This window comes from Meles meles, chromosome X (genome assembly GCF_922984935.1).
Source record: "Meles meles chromosome X, mMelMel3.1 paternal haplotype, whole genome shotgun sequence".
In the NCBI taxonomy this organism is placed as follows: domain Eukaryota; kingdom Metazoa; phylum Chordata; class Mammalia; order Carnivora; family Mustelidae; genus Meles; species Meles meles.
In genome coordinates this window covers 122,992,471-123,017,566 of record NC_060087.1, presented here as the reverse complement: position 1 = coordinate 123,017,566, position 25,096 = coordinate 122,992,471, and the positions used below count along the sequence as shown (strand labels likewise).

Here is a 25,096-nt window from a genome sequence, read left to right as displayed (position 1 = left end):
ATGTTATGATATGTATATTCAGAAGCATATACAGATACATGATCTTTGTCAATTTGTACCCAAAGCCAAAATACAAAATGCAAGAGGTAGCTCTTGAATGGATGCATGTGCATGGGATCAGAAAACCAACCATTTAGTCTAGAAATCAAATTCTAGACAATGGTGGGCCTTTGGATTAGAAAGGTTTGGATTGGATTCTAAAATGGTGGGCCTTTTGGGTGGCAGGATGGGTGAAATAAGTGATTGGGTTTAAAGAGTAGACTTATCACGATGATCACTGAGTAATGCACATAATTGTAGAGTCACTATATTGTACACCTGAAACTAATATAATGCTATATATTAACTATACTTGGATTAACATAAAAAACTTTAAAAAAAGAAATAGAACAAAATGTTGGGCTTTTACACAGAAACCGTTCATACAGGTGATAAATAATAGGCAACAGGCTAAATAGGTGGAAAAATTAGTTTCATGGGCTTAAAGATTTAGGGTCTAAAGGAGTCATCTAAACCATGCCAATATCTAATGCAAGAGTATCCTCTACAATTGTTCTGCAAAATCAACCAGCCCTCTAGTAGTAATGAGCTCCCTGCTTTTTGAGGCAGACTGAACAATGTTATTGCTCTGAACTGAGCTTTGCTTCCCTGTAATTTCTACCTATTGGCATACTGGTGGAGAATTGGGAGAATAAATACTGACCGAATTGAATAAAAATTTTTCTTGCGCCAACTCTCTGAGGCCACACCAATTGACATTACCCAGAGTTAGGACATTAGTCATAATGAATGTTACACTGAAATATGTGTATGTATTTGTTAATGTCTTAAATATGGCAGAATAAGTTACCTAGGAGACTGAACTTATCCATGTACCTAGGAGATTAAATAAAATATAGATATGAAATATATTTGTAATAGTAAAGTACTACACAAATGTAATGGTTATTATCACAGCAATGGCACTATCCTTGGCATGAAAATTTTACCAGGACAAAGAGTAGAGAAGAACTGATGTTGCTGTATAAGTGAAAAGACAATTGTCTCTAGTACCACTTTTTTTTATTACTCATGTTTCATTTCTGTTTTGTTTCAGTCTCCACTCAGCTAAGTCACAAAAGGAAGGACTCGGGCAATTATGTAGATACTGGAACAAATAGGAGTTGGTACCATGTGCTGGAAATTCAAGGTAGGCAGTTGGTTTAGGTTAGGTGAGTATTAGGTGAATGAGGCTACTGTTGCACCTGGTACACAGTATTAACATTTGTTGTAAAGACAATTTGAGGAAAGAAAATCAGATGTTAGGAAGTGATATTGCCGATGAATTGGGCCACTTTATGACCTGAATATTTATCCCTAAAGAACCAACATGTAGGTATTAGAGCAGCCTAGGAGGCCCCATCAACCAAATTATTTATCCCACAAAGGATCACATATTAACACATGAACTTGAATTAATCTGTTAATGTTGGAATGCTGGGAAGATGATTTCCCACTAGCTGGAGAAAGAGAAATAAACACACTAGCTATTGAAGACACTCACAAGGATAATCTTTTTAATGCTTGATTCCTACTTACAAGTTTTCACACCAATGCTTATACAATTTTATGCCTTCTCGTCAGGGGTTTAATCAAGTTCTACCCGGTGACCCAACCCACTAATGTAGTAGCCTTCAGGTCTTGACAGTCTCTAAGGATCTTCTCTTATTGAAATTGAAAATGTTTTCCTATAAAATATGGTAGGAAGTGAAAGAAGAAAACCAGTTGATACCAAATCTTAAAGACCTAGTAAGTGTGCCCAATAGTAAAAACTGTCATAATAGAGGCATTAGACTAACCAATAAAAATCACATAATCCCACAAGAGAGAAGCTATGAAAGGGTTGGAAGAAAAGGAAAAGGTGGGAAGTACAAGTTTGGTAGTTCTCTCCCCAAGGGAGTTTGCTTAGCTGGGAAGAAGAGGTAAAAAATCTTTCCCCTTTTCCCAAAGGGAAAAGGCTTTCCAAGTATTAAGAAGTTAGTGATTTCCATGACATATGTACGCTACTAGATTTTATTTCATCCTGCATAATTAAGTAAACAAATGGTTTTACTTTCTTGTACATAATAAAGAAGTCTTATCTTTTCCACTAAGTGTTATTCACAAGCAAAACATGTGGAATTTAAAATATGAACAATTTAGAAAGATTGTTAGACATAGATTTCTATGACATTAATATTTAGTCAGTCATATAACTTTAAAAAATGATTTACTTGTAGCAAAACGGTAGGAAGTCACCATGGCGCTCATCTGGGTCATCCTCTTATTTTACAGGGAAAATCGAATTCCTTTGTATCCCTCACATAACCCAGGGGACTAGGCAGGCACCAGTTTTTGGCCTTCAAGTTTTTACTTGGTCAGGAGATTCTCTCCAAGGTTGTTTACTTCAAAAACAAACAGTAAGGATAGTCTAAGGGTCCTTGAGGGAAAGTTCAAAATACACAAAGTGACCTAGTTACAAACAGCAAGTTTAGAGGAGCAGAATCAGTATTATTAAAGATAAATCATGCCTAGTTTCTAGACCTAAGTGGGTCAAGATTACAATGGGAACATGTTCGGAGCAAGAGAGAGTAAGGATGGGCTGTTTTTTCATACATCGTGGATCACATCTGTTGGTCTGTGATGAATCAGACTTGAAGTTGAGCTAGGTTAAAAGAACTAACTAGAAAGAAATAGATACGTATGTGACTTTTCAAAATTAGCGAAGACTAGAACCTAGAGCTGATTCCAGGTCCAAAGTACTCTCCTTTAAGCCATTTCTAAGCATGTTTATAGAAATAATGTAGGTTAGATGACACAGCAATAGATTCCAGAAGTTTTCTATCATCTGCTCTTTCTTTTCTTCTTCCTTCCTTCCTTCTTTCTTTCTCTCTTTCTCTTTCTTTCTTGCTTTCTTTCTTTCTTTCTTTTGTCATTTACACCTCAGGATAAGAAAATTACAGTTGCATTGACTCACTGATATAGTTGATAACTTTAGCTCCTTCCATGTTTTGCAAGTGCAGGACTGGACTTTCATTATGTGCAAGTCTAGTCTCATTCTGCAGACTGGTCACACTTTTCATAAGAATGTTTCAGAGACTCACTTAGAAATCTGATTCATCCCTACATTAGCTACACTTAGAAATGAAATTCTTTTGGGGTTTTCTTGGTGTTTATGAGAGGCACTGAATGTTGCACATTTGAAAACATATTTGAAGTTTTGCTGAGAGGAAGGAGATGAATTCACACCAGGGAAAGTGGCTTTTTGGTAGAAAAGCTCTATGTTGATGATAGGTGTCAATGACAATTTGTAGTTTGACATAAAATTTAAGCTGACTGGATGTTCAGAGATAAGAATTCAATCAACAGTTCCTCTCTTAAAGTGAAATACTTTTGGGTATACAGTTTACTGGGGTTTTCTATTGAACTTAAGAAATAGAATACGGGGGCGCCTGAGTGGCTCAGCGGGTTAAGCCGCTGCCTTCGGCTCAGGTCATGATCTCAGGGTCCTGGGATCGAGTCCCGCATCGGGCCCTGTGCTCAGCAGCGAGCCTGCTTCCCTCTCTCTCTCTCTCTCTCTCTCTCTGCCTGCCTCTCTGTCTATTTGTGATCTCTCTCTGTCAAAACAAATAAATAAAATCTTTAAAAAAAAAAAAAAAAAAAAAAAAAAAAGAAATAGAATACGGATCTGATCAGAATGTTCTTCCACATTTAAGTGCTAAGACCATCCTATCCAAGCCTTAATTTTGATATGGCATTAAAGCTGTAAATACAATGAACACAAGACTCCATTATTTTGGTATTTTCTTTGGAGTACAAGAGCAAGTTTGTTGGGAGTATTGAGAGCAACACTGATCCATTACTGACTATTGCCTTCCTTCCAGGGATCTCATTGCTATTATGATCAGAAAAAATTACCATGTTAGCCAAAAAAGTGCTGTCTATTTAACTGCTGACCCTAGTATCACATAGTGTTAGAAAGAGTTATTGGTTTTCAGCATTTGTTGGTAATAGAAATAAAAGCAAAATGTAAATAATGGGAGGGTGATACGTAATTTTGGGGATCTGCCTTCTTATTTGTTGAGTACAAGGACGGTGGCATTTTTATCAGCTGCTAGCTGAGTAGTTGGCAAGCAGTGATTACAAACACATGCCGACTAGAAGCATGAATGAATGAACAGAATTCCATGTATGTCTCTCTCTCTGCATCTTGTGTTTGTTTGTTTGGGTTTTTGTTTTTTGTAGTTTTTTTTTTAAGCAAGTATCATTACATTCTGAGTCCTAGCCCACTCCCTGCCGCTTGCTATGATTTTTAAAATACTCACCAAGTTTCAATCCAGTAACTTCACCGAAGGTTCATTATTCGCATTCAGCAGAAATGATACAGTGATTTTGCCATTGCTTAGGCAACAGTGTCTCCAATATGCTTAATAAAGCTCAGTTGACTCTTTCAGACTATAGGCTTATCTACAATTTATAGGGTTCAGATGTAAGCTTTGGTATGCCAGCTCACTGAATTATTTCATATAGTAGCCACTTCTCAAAATCTTTTTATAGATCTGGTAAATTTACCTCAGAAACTCCTAAACTGGAAGTTATCTCTTAACCTATACAACCGTACATGTCCTCTGATTCCTGAGAAGTTACATTCTCCCAAATATTCTGATTATCTGCTTCCAAGTTTACAGAAACTCTAAGGAGTAGTTCTTTGGTTTTTCAGATAAGCTGTTTTATTCAGCAAGTTAGGGTGTTTTTCTGCAGTAGCAACATATTTTATAGGCAAATTTGAAATCTTCAGGTATCGTCAGGATCCATAATAATTCTAAAGTCCTTAACTGTGTCCCATTTGTCCAATATTTATACAATTATTTGAAGCCAAGGAACAGACTCCTCAGAGCAAACCTAGCTGTTCCCATTGCTTTGAGACTGGGCATTTCAGCACTGTTAATTCTAGACTATGAGAGTTCTGATCCTTACTAACCAAAGGTTTTTGCTTTTTATCTTCACTTTTTCCCTTGATTGAGGGTCTGTGTATTGTAGTCTTAAAACTCTTAGCTTGTTTTAATAAAAATTTGCCAAAAGCCATATAATTGTCATCCACATGCAGATAGCACCTTAGGAGAGAGCCCCAAGCTTTCTGCCAGGGCTTCTACAAGACAGTGGCCATCCACCTGGGAGTTCCACATGCTTCTAATTACCCAGTGGGGATTGCACCAAGTGCCTGTGGCTATAGCTCACGTAAAAGTCAGCCTTTAAAAAAAAAAAGATTTTACGTATTTATTTGAGAGAGAAAAGGTAAGAAAGAAAGAACACAAGAGTGGGGAGGGTCAAAGGGAAAAGCAGACTCCCCACTGAGTGGGGAACCTTATACAGGGCTCAATCCTGGGACTCCGGGATCATGACCTGAGTAGAAGGCAGACACTTAACTGATTGAGCTAAGCAGGTGCCCTGAAAGTTAGCTTTTTTGTTGCTGGGGTCAGATCTGGAGTTAATTCTAAAGTAAGATGTGCAGGAGCTGTTACCTACACCCCAACGTTTCAAGTTCAGCAGTGGTCAGTACACAGAGAAGGGAATAGTTTGCCAGGCACACCTGGAAAGATACCCAGAACATCTGTGAACTCTAGTTTGGAAACTTTCAACTTGACGGTGTTCATCTGCTAAAAGTTGTAAGCTGCTTCTTCCCTGATATTCATATAACACAGTTCCTATACCCTGAAAATGATGTTCACATTGAAAGTGACAGAATTTCAAGATCAACAATTATGAAGGCAAAAATCAGAATTACTCTCAAGTCCTTTACAGACCTCCCTCCATTAATCCTCAGAGTGAGGAAGTCTGGTCTCTGAATGGTCATTGAACTACTCTTTCCAGACTATTTCAGACTTGTTAACTCTGGGTTAGGTCATTAAGGTTATTTTTCTTTTTTAAGCCATCCTACAGTAGTTTTTCAAATATCTTCTCTAGTGTCAATAGAACCCCAAGAGTCTTTCATTACTTATAATTGATAAAACGTTGCCTGTTGTTAGTAGTATAGAATTCATTCCAGGACTTGTTTTCATTCCTGGCAATCATCATTAAATTCATATTCCCACCTTCCCACAAGCAGTTAAATGTAATCGAAGAGAAAACAACTACACAGATTGATCTCACAGCAAGGACCCCAAAGTGGGCCGGCATTCCTTCTGTCTAGAAACCCTACTGCATTTTTTCTGCTCTTTTTATGCTTACACTTCCCTTTGTCAGTTATTATTTTGCACCTTCTCCATTCTTTTTTTTCTCATCCATTTATTCAGAAAGTATTTATTGAGCACCTATTATCTTGCTGACACTATTGACACTGTTTTCCCCCATATAATTGTACATAACTTGAAAGTATACAATGTTCTGATTTGAAACACTTACATAATGCAGAAAATGATTAGTATTAGTGAACATATCCATGATGTCACATAATTTCTTTTTAAAATTTGTGTGAGTATAGTTGATGTACAATGTTACATTAGATTCAGGGGTACAACATAGTGATCGGACAAGTTTATATATTATGCCATGCTCACCACAGGCATAGCTACTATCTGTCACCATACAGCACTATTACAATATCATTGATTATATTGCTTACCCTGTGCCTTTTATTCCCTTGACATACTCATTTCATAACTGGAAGCTTTTATCTCCCTCTCCCCTTCACCCATTTTGGCCATCCCTCCCACTCCCCTCCCATCTAGCAACCATCAGTTTGTGCTCTGTATTTATAGGTCTGATTCTGCTCTTTGTTTATTCTTTTGGGTTTTTTTTAGATTCCATAATACGAGTGAAATCATATAGTATTTATCTTTCTCAGTCTGACTTATTTCACTTAGCATAATACCCTCTAGGTCCAACCATGTTCTTGCCAATGGCACAATATCATCCTTTTTTATGATTGAGTAACTTTCTATTATATATATACATCACATCTTCCTTATCCATTCTTCTATTAATGGACACTTGGGCTGCTTCCATATCTTGGCTATTGTGAATAATTCTATAGTAAACATAATTTGAATTTATCTTTTCAGATTAGTGTTTTCATTTTCTTTGGGTAAATACCCAGTAGTGGAATTATTGTACCATACACTATTTTTTTTAAAGATGTTATTTATTTATTTGGCAGAGAGAGATCACAAGTTGGCAGAGAGGCAGGCAGAGAGAGAGAGAGAGAAGCAGGCTCCCTGCTGAGCAGAGAGCCCGATGCGGGACTCGATCCCAGGACCCTGAGATCATGACCTGAGCTGAAGGCAGCGGTTTAACCCACTGAGCCACCCAGGCACCCCCATACACTATTTTTATTTTTCATTTTTGAGGAACCCCCATACTGTTTTTCACTGTGGCTCTACAAATTTACAATTTCTTCTTTGTGGTGAGAAAATTTAGGATCTTACATTACTCACAAAAATTAACTTGAAATGGATTAAAGACTTAAACATAAGACTTGCTACCAAATAACTTTTTTAGAAGAAAACATAAGAGAAATAGCTCCTTGACATTAGTCTTGGCAATGATTTTTTAGATGTGCATTAGATTTTTTTAGATTTTTATATATGATTTAGATTTTTGTATATGATTTAGATTTTTTTAGAAAAGTATGAGCAGCAAAAGCAAAAATTAATAAGTGAGACTACATCAAACTAAGAAGATTTTGCACAGCAAAAGAAACAGTGAACAAAATGAAAAGGTAACTTATGGAATGGGAGAATATATTTGCATCTTCTCCATTCTTACCTTTTTTTTGATAGAGAATGTACACACATGCACATGAGCAGGGAAGGGGGTAGGAAGGACCTCAGCTAAAATCAAGAGTCAGATGCTTTACCCACTGAGCCACCCAGGCACCCCATCCCTTCTCCATTCTTAACTATATCATTCTCACCTAGTGACCTTGGTCACTAGTTCACAAAGAAAGTATTAGTAATCAAAGGAGAAATCCGGGGTGCCTAGGGTAGCTCAGTCAGTTAAGCATCTGACTCTTGATTTTGACTCAGGTCATGATCTCAGAATTGTGGGATGGAGCCTTGCACTGGATTCTGTACTCAGCATGGAATTTGCTTGTCCCTCTCCCTCTGCTCCTCCCCCTGCTCATACAGTTGCTCTCTCACCCTCTCTCCCCCCATCAAATAAATAAATAAAAATCTTTAAAAAAGAGAGAGAGAGAAATCCTATGTTCTTCCCATCAAAACTGTCAAACTACCTGTATCTATATCCACATACTCTGTCCTCCCTTTTGTTGCAATTAACTTTATGTACTGAGATCTAAAACCAAACCCCTCTAGTGGTACAATAGAGTCCAACCCTCCTTGCTTGCAGAAGAACTTCACTGCAGCAGATCTTTCTTCTGCATTATCAATTATTCATCTATCACATCATTCCTATCATGCAAATATGTTGGAATAGAACTCATCTTCAAGCAAAAATTAAATAAAAATCTTCCTTAGTGTCACATGCTCTTCAAGTTATTATCTACTTCTTTATCCCTTTTTACAGCCAAATTCACTGTTAAATCTTCAGTCCCTTTCTCATTCACCCTCTCAGTATCATTTGATACAATTGATCACCTATCCCTTGAAATACTTACTTCCACGGTTTTCCAGGACACCATTGTCTTGGTTCTACTATTCCCTCCCTGGCTACTGCTTTTCAGATTCATAATTCCTTTATTGTCTTCACTTCTAACCACTCTTCCTGCTGAAAACCCCTTCTCTACCAATAGTAGCTCCCCAGATGATTACCTCCATTCTGCCAATTTCTCAGACAAAAAGAAATATTGCATTATCTTTGATCCATTTCATTCTTTCACCCCCAAATCCAATCCATCAGCAAAGCCTATTAATATTTTCTCTTTTTCAAAGATGTATTTATTGATTTATTTATTTAATGGGGGGGTGTTTTGTGGGGGGGGTTGTCTTCTAAAATATATTTAGACCCTATATCTGACCTCCTTCACTATCCCATAGCCCAAGTCACCGTCACCTGATTTAATGCACTAGCTCTCTGGTTTCTCTCATTCCATTCTTCCCCAATTGAGGCTGTTCACACAGCATCCAGAGTGATCCTTTTAAAATATGTTTTAAATCGTATCCTCCAAACAGTACTGTCCAGTGACTTCCCATCTTGTTTAGGTAGAAACAATAATTGTACTGTATTCTACAAGGCCCTGCATGAGGTGTGTACCTGCCTTCTTACCTCCTTTGTTGTCTCTTCCTCTACTTTACTCTGGTCCAAGTACTAGGTCCCCTTGCTGTTCTTCAAAATGTACCAACTACATACCTTCCTCAGGGCCTTTGCCCTCATCGTTCTGTATACCCAGAAAATTCTTACCTCATAAATCATAATCATAAATATGATTTGCTCTCTCCCTTCATTCAGGTCTCTGCTTAATTGTCACTGGAGATGAGAGTATTTCTGCATGTACCTTATCAAAACCAACCAATCACCCTCTAATTCACTCATTTAAAAAATTGTTTTACACAACACTTTTAGATGTCTTTGTTTGCTGACTATTGCCCATCCTGTACACTAGAATAAATGTAAGGTTTCTTCCCATGCGTATAAAGGGTTCTTTTTAATCTAGACTCAATTAGGCAACATATAGTACATCATTAGTTTCAGATGTAGGGTTCAGTAATTTATCAGTTGCATATAATACTCAGTGCTCATCCCATCACATGCCCCCTTTAATGCCCATCACCCAATTACCCCAGCCTCCCCTACCTCCCCCTCTAGCAACCCTCAGTTTATTTCCTATAGTTAAGAGTCTCTCATGGTTTGTCTCCCTCTCTGATGACTTCCCATTCTTTTTTCCCTCCCGTCCCCTAATGATCCTCTGCACCATTTCTTACACTCCACCTATGAATGAAACCGTATGATAATTTTCTTTCTCTGATTGAAAAAGTAAGATTTAGATCTTGGTTTTCTTAAGTGCTGTACTCATAGTATCTAGGATATTGTTTGGCATAGAGTAAGGGCTCAATAATAAATATTTATTGAATACACGATTTAATTCCACCTTTCATTCATGTATCTCTCTTCTCACTACATCTCTGAGTCCCAGAGCCCTTACTCTTTGTGTTTATTCCCTCTATGCAGGATTTTTGCATGTATGGCTCATTCTCAGATCTGAGATGAAATCTCTCCCCACCAGAGAGGCTTTCCCTGATCACCTAATATAAATTATGCCCCACCAAGGTGACTTTCCATCCCACCATCCAGTTTTATCTTGTCCATAACACTTCTTGCTATCTGCATTCATCTTGTATATTTCTTTACTTGTTTATTGTTTCTTCCCCAGCATATCATCAGCAAGTAGGGTAGTATCTGCATCTAACTGATACAGTGATTATTGAATTTAATATGTTCCAGAAGAACTGACAGTTCTCCAGAGTCAACTCCAGCTCTGCTTCTGTCAGGCAGTTTATTACTTTGAACTATTGTTATTACTTCTCTAGCTTTTTAGCAAAAGGGGAGCAATGCATTGCGCTATCAGGACATATGAGGAACAAGCAAATAAGACCTTTATTTTGTGTGCTACTTTCCTTTCAAATTTGCTTTGTTGGGCTGGCTATTCCATGCTCCTGACTGAATACCAGCTCTTCCTACAGTTTTATGGTAAGTTTCAGATACTACATGGGCCCCTAGTCTCATGCTTCCAGGTGATTTCAAGGTAGAATTTCTCTCCTCTGTTCCAGCTCAGGCCTCCAGTGAGGAAATAGGATGTGGTTGGGGTTTTTTTGTTTGTTTGCTTGCTTGCTTTGCATTTCTATATCTCTTTCTTCGCTTGGTAAATAAGGCTTAGAATAGAGATGAAGCAATTGAAAATGTGGTATAGTCACATTCTTACTTGACTGGCACCACAATGAACAACTACTGATGTATTCTCTGGGGCTGGAAAGTATTAAAAGTTAATTCTTCCTCCCTTATCCTGGGCCAAGCATATATAATAGAAAAGTCAAGGCCAAGGATTGACTAATTTAACTGGTAAAGATGCAGTGATATAATTTTACATTCAGGGAGTTTATCATATTAAAGAAGAAAGTTATTAGTTATTTATTACATTACTAAAGAAAGGAAGACTACTCAAAGTGGGGGTTCTTCCTGGTCCCTGTCCCACACACTAAAAATGATATCATTGAAACAAAAGGGCTAGGTGACTACAGTGCGTATGGGATACCCCACTGTGGAAGAGCAAACTGTACTGTTTATCAACAGTTTATATTCTATAACTGTGTTCTGAGGGGGGTACAGGACAGAAAGCCCCTACCTCATCAAGATGTGGGAGGTGATGAGAAACTGTCACATTACAGCCTCCCAGGGGTGATAAGGAGATAAATCGGAGATGGTCTTGGTGCAGCACTTCACAGATTTTCCATCCTCTTGTGTTCTAAGAGTGTCACAAGGCATTTTGCCAAGACCCAGATAGGCTGCAGTTCAACCATTTGCCTGAGTGGCCTATGCAGATACGTGCAAGGTCACCGAGGTGCCACGTACTTTGTGGTTCTTCTTGTGTTCTCCAGCAACACTCCACCCTCATACTGGACATATCTACAGTTTTCTTGAGGCTGTTGATACACTTTGCTCCAGTCTATCTTTCACTGCCCTTTCTAAGCCCAGTGAATTCCCACCTCAGTGTCAGGAACATGTCTTAAGCTCTCCATTGTGCCTTTAAAGTTCTTTCCCATAGGCTCTAGGTAAGGAACAAGCACCTCATTCCCACACCATAGTAAATGGGACTCACTGCAAACTCCTTTCTCCAGCAATCCTTTTTGCAAAACCTCTCAATTCCCAGCTCATGATTCCTTTATCTAGTCTCTAATGGATGTAAGGATTTTGAGATTTGTATGACCTATTATTCACATTTGCTTTACATCTAGGTGTGGGACCTAGGTTTGATTTTAGAATTTTTCAGCCTTGACTCTTTGCCTAAAGATCCATTTTAATTTTCATGTTATGCATAGTTATCTCATTCTAAACAAATTGTAATTTCCAGATAATTCATATCACTGGTCACTTCTTCAATCAACCACTGTAATTTATCAAAGTCCTTTAAGTCTCCTCGGCATGTGCTTCCCAAATAATTAGACTGCTGAAGGACAGATGGCAACTTTTTATCTTTTCATCTATGTCCATAGGATTTGGTAGTACACATTCATCAAATTCAGCAGAGAAAATCAAGATTCCCTAGTAGCAGACTAGGGCAATTGAAATAGGAAGATGAGGGCAGGAGATCCTATTAAGATTAACTATGAATGAGCTCTATCAAACTATGGGGCCTCTCACAGAATTTGGCTTTTTGTTCCATTTGCTTCATACATCATCCTCTCCTTCTTAGTTAAGCATCACTTCATGGTGAATCACTGTAGCAGGTGGGATTGTAACTTCCCTCAGAATATTTGTGTTGACCAAAGCAGACTGAGAAACTCTTTAGGGAATTCTTAACATGGGGTCCAGTATATTGTTAATACGGCATATCTACTCGGAATATAATAATTATTCCTCTATTCGTTCACTAAGGACGTGTATTGAGTACTATTTTCCTGGCACAAGTTTGAATTTGATTTGATAATTTCCACTGGACAAGAATTTGGAATATGGGACGTTGAGATCAAGGTGATATCACTAAATACTAGCTCCTCAGTGTATTGTGCAAATCGCAGTGGAGTCATGTTTGTGGACTGTTCTATAGTAGATGGAGAATACTGTAGCTCTGTTTTATGTAATCCATCCTCAATTCTGTGCACATATATCTTTGGCAAGGAAGCAGAAAACTCCTAGCTTCTACTTTTCTCCTTATTTCCTCCTTCTGCACTTCAGGTATTAAGAAAATGTCAAAATAAATACTTTTTAGAACTAGTTTACAGGACCTGGTTGAAATCTTACAAACCTGTCATGTTGCAGACCTCAAATGGTTGAAATCTTCTGCTCAATTACTATTTTCTAAACTTCTTCAGTACCCCCAACCTTTGGAATGTTAAATTGGGGTGACTTTTTGGCTAATCTTTTTATAATACTCAGAGTCTTCCTCATCAGACTTAGTTTAGTATGGAAGTTCTGCTTGTAATTTTTAGCACATCACCCTTGGTTCAGCAGCATGAACTTTGGTTGTGTACAGTTCTTAAATTCAAATGTTCAAAATTAGTGTCGAAAAAAAATTAGTGTCAAAAGTAAGTGGATTAAAAAGTCACTTTCTTGGGGCACCTGGGTGGCTCAGTGGGTTAAGCCTCTGCCTTTGGCTCAGGTCATGATCTCAGGTTCCTGGGATCGAGCCCCTTGTTGGGCTCTCTGCTCAGCAGGGAGCCTGCTTCCCCCTACCCCCCGTGGCCTGCCTCTCTGCCTACTTGTGATCTCTGTCTGTCAAGTAAATAAATAAAATCTTTTAAAATTTTTTTAAAAAGTCATTTTCCCAACACTCCTTTTCTGGCTGCTCCCTGGTCATCAGAGTAATTAATTTCCTGAAGATACTCTCAAGTACTCCACCTGCCTAGAGGTTTTTTTTTTTTAAAGATTTTATTTATTTATTTGACAGACAGAGATCACAAGTAGGCAGAGAGGCAGGCAGAGAGAGAGGAAGGGAAGCAGGCTCCCTGCTGAGCAGAGATCCTGACGTGGGGCTCGATTTCAGGATCCTGGGATCATGACCTGAGCTGAAGGCAGAGGCTTAACCCACTGAGCCACCCAGGCACCACCCTGCCTAGAGGTTTTAAATCAGTCTGTAGTGTCTTGTAAATTTTAGCATCAACCTGTTCACAGGTATGTCTCATACCTGCAGTGAGCTAAGTGTGCTTTCCTCTATATAGCAGTCTTTTCACACTTTAATTACTATTGTCCCAAACATCAAAATGACTGTATTTCATATGTAAAGATTACTCGGATCATAATAATCCCAAATAAGTATCATGTCTATAAACCATGGATTAGCAGGTTATAGCCCATGGACCAAATTCAGTCAGCCATTTGTTTCCATACATGAAGTTTTATTGGCTACAGCCATACTTATTTTTGTATACATTGTCTGTAGCTACTTTCCCATGACCATGGAAGAGGTGAGTAGTTTTGAGAGAAGCCTATGGCCCACAAAGTCTAAGATACTTACTATCTATACCTTTAGAAAAAAAGTAGTCAACCCCTGCTCTAAAAACACAATTGATGTCATTAAACCAAAAGTTCAAATTCTATTCTCCCATATCCTAATGATTGACTTGAAATTTGTCCTTCAGAATAATTCGAAGTATCCACTGGCAGTTCACCTGTCTGTGTTGGTTACTTGTTGTGACTGCTTCCATGTTGGAAATCTGAAGTCTTAAATGGTTACAGCACTTTCAGATAGGCCTCCCTGATGCAAAGCCCCAGCTAATACTAACATCGGCTTTACAGCACAGACACAGTCAGTTTTACACGTGTGATTTTCTGGTTGAGAGGAACTGACTGGCAAAAACTTCCAGGCTTGTTATAGCAGTGGTAGAGTCCATCATGCCCAGTAGAGTAATGATAGTTGATGTACTCAGCAGAGTGGTGGGAGAGGTAAAACTACTATGCCTAGATGAAAAATAGTTGCAAAATGTTCACTCCCAGAGGACAGAGAGATTTCATATCATATCTACGAAGCCTTAGCGATAGGTGTCTAGGCAAACTACAGCACTAGTTCTCATTTTGGCTGCACATTAGAATCTCCTGGAGAGCTTATAAAAAATATTAATGCCCAGGCTTTGCCCCATGCAAATTAAATCAGCATCTCTTAGGATGGGCCTGGGGGTGGTTATTTTAAAATGCCAATTCTCAGCTTGGTTTTAGAGAGTAGTCGGCACTGAGTCCAAGCCCCCAGATATCATTTCCCATTTGTTACACTGGTATCATTCCTTACAGACACTAATGATCACTTCAGTTTTCAGAACAACAACAATTTTAAAAAAAAACCTGCTTGTAAAATGCCATAATTCCACCTTATGTATTTCTCTTTTTTATTTTTTTCCTTTTGGCTCTTTCAGTGTCTTGGCTCGTTTTCTTTCTTTCTCAGTCCATAAAAATGTCAGCAAGGAACATTTTGTAAAGTTTCCATTTAGATTAAATTAACCCTGATAGATATGTTCAAATGCTTTGTAATTGTTAGGAAAATCCTCATATCTGAAACTTGAAAGCCACTTATGCATTCACTGTGGCACTCGATCCTCGCCATACATGATCTCATTTAATCATCACAACATCCTAAGTTTTATTTGTCCATTTTATGATGAGAAATATGAAGCGAAGAAACTTTAAGTGACTGACCCCAGTCCATCTAAATAAATAATGACAACATCAGAATATGAACTCATAAATATCTGGCTCCAAAGCATATGATTTTGCCACTATTCCCACCATACTGCTTCAAGCCTTTGCAGTTTGCTCATTACTGACCCCTTCACAAGGAGTGACTTAACTTCAGCCTTCACTCCCAAGCTCAGCCTTTCTTTTCTGAAAAGGAGTTCTCTTCAAAAAGACAAGTATCACACTCCACAGCTACTAAGTTTCAGTCCTTGAACATCATCTTTCTTCTTGGCCTATTGCCCTTCTCTACCACGTTATGGTATAGACTCAGACAAATCTGAAAGGAAGGAAGGGAAGAATTTGAGTGAACCACAGCTAATACAGATGCGTTATTTCATCAAAGTGTTTCTACACATTGGGGAAATGGATTCTGAGGAAATATGTATTAATTTTAACAGCTAACATTTAGAAGGTGCTTACTAGGTGTGAGGTGATTTGCATAGTTTTCATTTAACACTCTCAACAACTCTACAAGGGAAATACTCGAAAGATCCTTGTTTTCCTTTCAGACCTTAAGGCACAGATTGTTAGAGCAACATAGCTTTAAGTCACCCAGCTAGTAAGAGGCAGGTATAGGGATCACACTTTGGTTCTGCATTATTCCAGAACCCATGCTCCCAACCATTCCTCTGCAATACATCTGTCAGTGTATAGAAAGAATTTCTATATTATGAAAATGATACTCTAAGGCTCTAATACCTCATTCCCTCAATAAGTGTGAAAAAAGTTTTAGTGACAGAAGATTGTTCAACGAAATCACCATTTCTCAAAATGTTCGGCAGAGCACTGCTTAGAGGAGCTTCTCTGTGAGAAATAGGTTTTCTCAGTCAATTACATCTGTGACACACTGCAGACTAAATCTTCTTCATGGAGATTCACCAGGTGAATGTACATATCCCAGATTCTGAAAAAGTCTTCAGGAAACACACAAGCACACACAAACAAACCATGCAAAATTACTTTCACTTGGTATTTCAAAACATATTTTACAATGGAGGATCCATCCCTTATATTATAGTCCTAGTGAACTGTTGTCCAGTGAATTCATATTGAGTAATGCTGATTTAAGTCATTCAACCACTTAATTGATTCAGTTGTAAATTAGGCAACTCAAAGGTTACACTCGTAGTAACTGAAAGTCTGAAAGTGTTGCATTTAATAAATCTTTCTGGAGCTAAGTCTGTTTTACTTAACCTCCCATCCCCTGCACACATATACACACATACACACACATCATTGCTACCACTACCATATCATATTTCTTCTTGGAACTCCTTTTCTGGCTGACTGAAATAAGTCTGTCATACCCGTCTCTCACTTCTTCCTGTGAATCCCCCACATAAAGAAGGTGGCCATGGTAGTTATGAAAATGTGCCGATCATGTCTCCTGGTCCAAGTTGCACAATTGACAGATGGTCTCAGCAGCTGCATTCTAAATCCAACAGTACACTTGTACTAAGGTCACATTTCCCGTGGTCTTCTCTCAGCTAATGAGAATTGAACAGACACCATGACAGGCTTATTCTTCCACATTGTACAACTTCTCACTGGCCTCACCAAAACATACTTAGAATATTCAACCTTCATTCCTTTTCTCTCTACTTCAGAGGGATTAGATCTGTATCATAGTCTGCTGGCTCCCTCCATTGCTCCTACTGTACCCTTTACTTTTCCCTAACAGGCATTTCCACAACAAATCCCTCAATAGCTAACCCCATTCTGACATCCGCTTTTCGGAGGGTGTGAACCAACAGTGTTCTTCTTACACCCAATAGTCCAATATATTTTCCATACATCTGTATTTTTTCTGTTTTATATTTATAAATCCATGATCCAGCTGAAAAGTATAAATTGTATCTTGTTTGTATCAGCAATATCTGTGATATGCAATCGTGGATGAAAGGATAGCACAGAGAAAGGATAGCACAGAGAAAGAAACTTACCTCAAAATAACAGCACACAGGAGGCCCTAGACTTCATCCCCTCTCCACAGAAATGCTGACTTGACAACAATCTACAGATGAAAATACCTTTGTGAAGGCTCTAGAGATTAGTTGAGAGGTTTCTTCCCCCAGTGGAGCAGAAAAGTCAAGAACAGACATATTGAGAACACTAAGAACCATTTCACTTTATCCACACCAGCCCTCCCCAAGCTGGCAGTTTATATTGGAGACAGACTGTCTCCATGATTTCTCCTGCAGGAGAAAGACAGTGAAGTTGAGTGTCTGGCATCCCCAAACTTTTGAGACGTTGCCTGAGAGGCCAGCTTCTTTCTCATCTCACCTAGTATGCAGAGGGAATCAGCATAGCTAGATGTCTGGGGGCAGCTAAGAAGAAAGAATAGAGGCCATTGACACATGGAGTAAAACAAGTTTGCATATCCTACTGGCGGGACTTCCCACAGACCCTGTCCGTTAATGTGCCCACAGACCCTTCTAGCCAGCCCACACGTGTGCAGACCCCAGCAACCATGTATCGCACATGCATCCCCATAGTGAGTGCCCCACGTGACCCTGTAACCAGTGCCCCAGGCACCACCAGAGATGGCTTCCCATGTACCCTACATACTTACCCTACATAGATATTGTGAGAAGGAATAAAACAATTTGATATAACTTTTCCATTTACCTAAGCACATGATGCTTTCTATAGCTATTCCTCCATTCCTTCATTTAGCAAATATTTGCTGAGCTCCTTCTTCGGTTCATGCTTTGCTTGAGGTGCTGGGAAGACATAACTCTCAGGGAGCTCATAATCAAGTGTAGGATATCAATACAGATAGGGGGATGTTTAATGTGGGATAGTGATGGGATGATGCTCAACATGCTCTAGGTACACCTGACCCAATTTATGAGACGGTGGGGGTAAGGATTGGCTTTATGGAATTTGTGGCACCTGAGCTGGTTTTTGAAGAATCAATAAAAGTCAGTAAGACAAAATATGCAGCAAGATATGTGATATGAGTATTCCAGCAAAGAGAAAAACAGAAGCAAAGCAGCAGGGAAGCTAGAGAAAACACAGTACTTTCAATAATTTCAAGTAGTTATGTCAGGCTAGGACATAGGAAACCAGGAGAGAAGATGGTAGCAAGAACAGTATCTCTACATCCCAAATTTCTGCCGAGATATAAACAGAAAATCTTGAACAATAACTAGATGGTCAGCTGACACTTAGATGGAGTTCTGCTTCATACGTCAAAAAAGCTTGATAATTCTTGAATAATAGATATGTTATCTATTTCTAATATTGCTTTTTTCCTCATAAGTCTCTTGATTTCATGCTAGAGATAAAAAAGTACTGAATTCAAAATGTGAATGGCAGATGAAAAGAATTCTGGAATTCCAAAGAATAGACAATATGTAGTAAATGATAAGATAGCTTTGAGAAATAAAAAGATAATTGTTCTTTTTTGTTGGCTTATACCTTTTTCCAAACCATAAGTTGTTATGGTTTGTAATAAGTTGCTATTAAGTAATACTATACTTTGTTGAGGATTGTAGGATAATGGGAAGGTGAATAGGTGATCTAGAGAAATAACTGATCAGCAATAAACAGAATTCATCAAGAAATTACATTTAAGATAGTATAAATGATAACTATTATTCTACTTCTCTAGTTTTTCAAAGATATGCATGATTTATTTTCACTATCAGAATAAGAAGAGTTTATATGGGATAATTGGGATCAGTTTGAGGTCTTACCTCATGATGAAATAGCAAAATGTCGAGACACCTGCTTTCAAAGTTCAGAAGTGGTAATGTTACAGAACTCAGAATGGCTAGAAATGAATAGCTTGTATACAACCAACAGAGGAGCCTCACTCAGACAAGAATGTCAACTTCCCATTGTGCCAAGAGCATAACAATAGTTTTCTCCATTTAAGAAGACAATTTTTGTGTTTCATTTCCGTGTCTTCTAAATTTTTCTTTTAAAATTCTACTCAAAACTTATGGTGCCTGGCTGGCTCAGTCATTAGGCATCTGCATTTGGCTCAGGTCATGATCCTAGCATCCTGCAATCTACCACACCAGGCTCCCTGCTCAGTGGGGAGCCTGCTTCTCCCTCTCCAGCTTCCCTGTGCTTGTGTTCCATCTCTCTCTCTCTCTCTCTCTCTCTCTCTGTCATAAATAAATAAAATATTTTTTAAAAAATTAGGTCTTTTAAGTTTATCTCTTGTTGAGAGGATAAAAGAAAGCATATCTTAACAAAATGTGGATATATATTATTTCATACTTATACCAAATGTGGATTTACAGAGAATAAATAACTGATGTGATAGTACTAGCTTTAACAAACTTAAATTCTCATCTTTGGAAACACCTCAAAACAAGGAGAGATCTTCATTTTTGGTAAAATATGGGTACAGTTATATAAGTATAGCACTATTCTTCAAAATACATAAAGGGGGAATTGCCAAGCATAGCAAAATTTAGACTAAGATGAAGAAAGATGCCAAGAAAGAACATATACTTGATGCTGTTCTTTTTGGGCAAAGCCAGCTGACCATTATGTTCTCTAGGTAGTTCACCTCAAAGGTCAGAAATTCCCAAAGACATCTTTCCAATGGTAAATGTATGCAACTGCTAATATCCATCTAATGGTAGATATTAAAAGGAAACAAAGGTGATCTAATATGTTTGTAATTAGTATCTCTGAGGAGAAAATAGAAGGTGAAATATTTCAAAGACATAACTCAGGAAAACTTTTGTAAGTAATTGAAGATTCAACTCTATAGATCAAAGGGGCTCACCATATTCCAGGAATATTGCTAAATAACAACAATAATCATCATATCAGGAAATAATAAAAAGAATAATAGCACCACGTATTTGTTAGAGTGTGAGGAAAGGATACTCTCATTCTCTACTGATGGGAAAATAAGTTTATGGTGTATCTGAAAGACCATTAGAAATTACATATCAAGGAGCACTGGGAGTTATGCGCAAACAATGAATCATGGAACACTACATCAAAAACTAGTGAAGCACACCGTCTTTGGGGTGATCCGTGGTGGACATTTTGAGGGCAGCTGACCTGCAGCCTGCGTGTCCTGGACCGCCTCCCGTGGAAGCCTGAGCCGGCCGTGTAGCTTTCTCCCTTTGTCTCATAACCATGTCCACCAATGAGAATGCTAATTCACCAGCTGCCCGCCTTAATAGATTCAAGAACAAGGGGAAAGACAGTACAGAAATGAGGTGGCGTCGAATAGAAGTTAATGTGGAGCTGAGGAAAGCTAAGAAGGATGAGCAGATGCTGAAAAGGAGAAACGTGAGCTCCTTTCCTGATGATGCTACCTCTCCACTGCAGGAAAATCACAACAACCAGCGCACTGTAAATTGGTCTGTTGATGACATTGTCAAGGGCATAAATAGCAACAATTTGGAAAGCCAGCTCCAGGCTACTCAAGCTGCTAGGAAACTGCTTTCTCGGGAAAAGCAGCCCCCCATAGACAACATAATCCAGGCTGGTTTGATTCCAAAATTTTTGTCCTTCTTGGGCAGAACCGATTGTAGTCCCATTCAGTTTGAATCCGCTTGGGCTCTCACTAACATTGCTTCCAGGACATCAGAACAGACCAAGGCTGTGGTAGATGGAGGCACTATCCCAGCATTCATTTCCCTGTTGGCATCTTCCCACACCCACATCAGCGAACAGGCTGTGTGGGCTCTAGGAAACATTGCAGGTGACGGTTCAGTTTTTCGAGACTTGGTTGTCAAGTATGGTGCAGTTGAACCACTTCTGGCTCTCCTTGCAGTTCCTGATATGTCATCGTTAGCATGTGGCTACTTACGGAACCTTACTTGGGCACTTTCAAACGTTTGTCGCAACAAGAACCCCGCACCCCCACTAGATGCCGTCGAGCAGATTCTTCCTACCTTAGTTCGTCTCCTGCATCATGACGATCCAGAGGTCTTGGCAGATACCTGCTGGGCCATCTCCTACCTGACGGATGGTCCAAATGAACGGATTGAGATGGTTGTGAAAACAGGAGTTGTGCCCCAGCTTGTAAAGCTTCTAGGAGCTACTGAATTGCCCATTGTGACTCCTGCGCTAAGAGCCATAGGAAATATTGTTACTGGGACAGATGAACAGACTCAGGTTGTAATAGATGCCGGAGCACTTGCTGTCTTTCCCAGCCTGCTAACGAACCCCAAAACTAATATTCAGAAGGAAGCCACGTGGACAATGTCAAACATCACAGCTGGCTGCCAGGACCAGATTCAGCAAGTTGTGAATCATGGATTAGTCCCATTCCTTGTTGGTGTTCTCTCTAAGGCAGACTTTAAGACACAAAAGGAAGCTGTCTGGGCTGTGACCAACTATACAAGTGCTGGGACAGTTGAACAGATTGTATACCTCGTCCATTGTGGCATACTAGAACCATTGATGAACCTCTTAACTGCGAAGGATACCAAAATTATTTTGGTCATTCTGGATGCCATTTCTAATATCTTTCAGGCTGCTGAGAAATTAGGTGAAACCGAGAAACTTAGTACAATGATCGAAGAATGTGGAGGTTTGGACAAAATCGAGGCTCTACAAAACCACGAAAATGAGTCTGTGTACAAAGCTTCATTAAACTTGATTGAGAAGTATTTCTCTGTAGAGGAAGAGGAAGATCAGAATGTTGTGCCAGAAACTACCTCTGAAGGCTACACGTTCCAGGTTCAGGATGGCACCGCTGGGACCTTTAACTTTTAGCTTGTACAGCCGACGCAGAACGTTGTTTGTGGTGTGCTCTGTTTGGTAGAAGTTTGTCTTACTGTTTCTCTACTAAGAACTCTTTTTAAAGATTTTTTTTTATTTTTTTTTATTTGACAGAGAGAGATGACAAGTAGGCAGAGAGATCACAAGTAGGCAGAGAGGCAGGCAGGGAGAGTGAGAGGGAAGCAGGCTCCCTGCCAAGCAGAGAGCCCGATGCGGGACTCGATCCCAGGACCCTGAGATCATGACCTGAGCCGAAGGCAACAGCTTAAACCACTGAGCCACCCAGGCGTCCCAGAACTCTTTTTAAATGTGTTTTGTTATTGTAGCACTTTTTACAACAAAACTCTACTTGACCAGTTCCAAACTATACCAACTGTATGAAGCTGCTCCTCCCAGTGGGTTTCTGATTTCTATATGGAATCTCCTCTCTTGCAGTGTCTGTAAATAAAGATTAAAGTCCACCCTTTTCTTTAAAAAAAAAAAAACTAATGAAGTAGTGTATGGTGACTAATGTAACATAATTAAAAAAATAAATAAAATAAATATTTTTAAAAAGAAATTACATATCAAAAGTATTTTAAAATTAGTTTTTGACCATTAATTTCTTGAAATTGATACTCATTCCTTAATAAAAAATTCATGATAAGGCATAGTTACAAATATGCTTGCCTTAATATCATCCTTAATAATAATAATAATAAGTTGAAAATAAGAATCTCTAAAAGTCCAACAATATGAGAAGATAGCTTTAATGTATATATGAATACATATGGAATATATTTATATGAAAAACATTTGAAATATAGGATCTTTTCATATCATTTTAATAAATGGTTCTCTTTCAGTGATGGGATTTGGTGATAATAATGTTTTAGTTTTCTTTCTTTTTCATTATCTCTATTTCCTTTTCCTGCAATGTGTATGTATTGAAATAGTTAGGGACTTTCAGAGTAGGGGAATGTCGTGTGCTAGTCCTAAAACTAGTCCCTAAGCCTGACCAATTCAAGTCCCAAATGTACAAGCTGAGTAGGTCTTTAGGGGAATGATAAGCTATTTACTTAACTAAGGAAGGAAGTGTAGAATTAGAGTAAAAGGTAGATCTAGACCCTGATACTTGAATTCCTTCTGTAAGCCTTACTTTATGTTTAGCCTTACTCTAGTGTTTGGCATTGTGTCCCTCAGTACTGAAGTGCTGGAGTCATGTCCATTTTAAGGCAGTTATGTATTATATGTTTTTTATCAACCTCAGTCTGTCTATAGCTCTGTAAGTTAAAACATCATATTACTGAATGTGTCAAGTTTGATTGTGTCCATGCATGCATACATATATTAAATTAAATTAATATGAATAAATTTGAATTTGAATTAATACATATAAAATTAAATTAATTTCTAGACACAAGTTGGTAACTAAAAAGTTTTTAAATTTAGCATGGAGTTCTAGCAAGATTATCAAAACCTATAGGCTATTGTATCTTTTAACCATAGTAGCACTTGATTCCTAAAGTATAACTTGACAATATATGACTTCTAAGAATGAAGATGAAAATGTAGTTTCACTCAAGTAAATCATTGCTATCACAAGTTTAAAAATTTGCCTGCATATTATTCTTATTATTCTAGAATTTTACGGCGTGTTATCTCATTTATTTGTTTCATTTTTTTATAATGCCTTAAACATAGTAGCAGTAGATAATTTTTGTTGGATAAGTGAATTAATGAATTTGTCTTATGGCTTTGGGATTTAACAGAGCAAGAGCTTCGAAATCCGATAGAGCTTATTTTGAATCCAGGCTCTCTTGCTTGAAAAGTCAGTTAACTTCTCTGAGGCTCTGATGCATCATTTCTAGAAGAGAGGTTCTAGTTTCCTCATAAGGTCAGTTTGAGGATTAAATGAGATCATGAATGTCGGAAGAATATCTTGTTCAATCAATATGACGGTTTTTGGAGCTCTCTGTGCTGCTGGTACATTTGAATGGTATAGTCCAGATCTCATGGGGCCTAATGACTGGGTATAAACTGACTAACAAGTGGTGCCTGGGTGGCTCAGTCCGTTAAGTGTCTGCCTTCAGCTCAGGTCATGATCCAGTGTCCTGGGATTCAGCCCTTCATTGCCCCACATCTAGCTCTGCATCGAGCCCAACACTGAGCTCCCCTCTCCCTCTCCTTCTGCCCCTACCCCTACTCATGCTGTCTCTCTCAAATAAATAAATAAATAAGTAAATGCAATCTTTTTAAAAAATTAATGAATAAATAAACTAACAAGCCTCTGGGTAGGGAGGGGTGAGAAATCTGTGGCTATTACAGGCTCGGCCTAAATAGGTCTAACTATTCTGTTAAAACTGCACAGGAAACTGTTTTTTAGTTATTCCTACTGATTTCTAGAGATAGAAAAAAAATCCCTACTTATATTTCAGAAGATCTGAGATGAAACATGGAGAAAAGTAAATATATTGTCCATCTGTAAAAAAAAGAAGATAGACACACAGTGTTTCCTAAGTATATTTCCTGTAACCTCAGGGTTCTGCTGAGCCCTTCCAGGTCTCCTGGGAATAAGGCAAAGTTAGATTATGTTTGAATAAAGGATCCTATTGCTAAGATAAAGTCAAAAGCTAAATATATGATGGCAAAACACTGTGTTCGGTGTCAGGAAATGGTGAAGATGGTAAGTAATATCTCTATAGCACATTATAGTTTACTAGAAATATTCACATAGAATACATCATATAATGCTTAAAAATAGATATTATGGAAGTAGGTGCCATGTTCTCATTTTGCAAATGAAGAAAACAGACTCAGAGAATTTAAATGACTCGCTTAAGTCATACAGCTAGTTAGTGGTAGCAGGGTGATGAAACCTACATGTTAGAACAAGCTGGTTTTATGACTTGGCTTTACCAGTTACTGGCTGTGTGGAATTAAATAAATCTTATTCTCTCTTTAGTACTTAGTTTCCTCATCTGTAAAATGAAAGGTTCAGGCTAGAAGTTCTTTACTTTAATCTAGTTGATATATTGGAGTTCCAAGTGTATTC

The 25,096-nt window shown here is 38.3% G+C and overlaps 1 protein-coding gene across 1 annotated transcript; it reads left to right on the top strand.

The window, feature by feature from the left end:
* The first annotated feature begins 20,451 nt into the window (after positions 1-20,451).
* Positions 20,452-22,135, top strand: LOC123935092 (importin subunit alpha-1-like). Its single transcript, XM_045995541.1, has one exon. It carries the CDS (start codon positions 20,467-20,469, stop codon positions 22,054-22,056), a length of 1,590 nt encoding a protein of 529 aa, XP_045851497.1. The 5' UTR covers positions 20,452-20,466; the 3' UTR covers positions 22,057-22,135.
* The last annotated feature ends 2,961 nt before the right edge of the window (positions 22,136-25,096 follow it).

Excerpts from the sequence above, each read along its gene's own strand:
- LOC123935092 (XM_045995541.1), top strand. The coding sequence starts at position 20,467 with ATGTCCACCAATGAGAATGCTAATTCACCAGCTGCCCGCCTTAATAGA.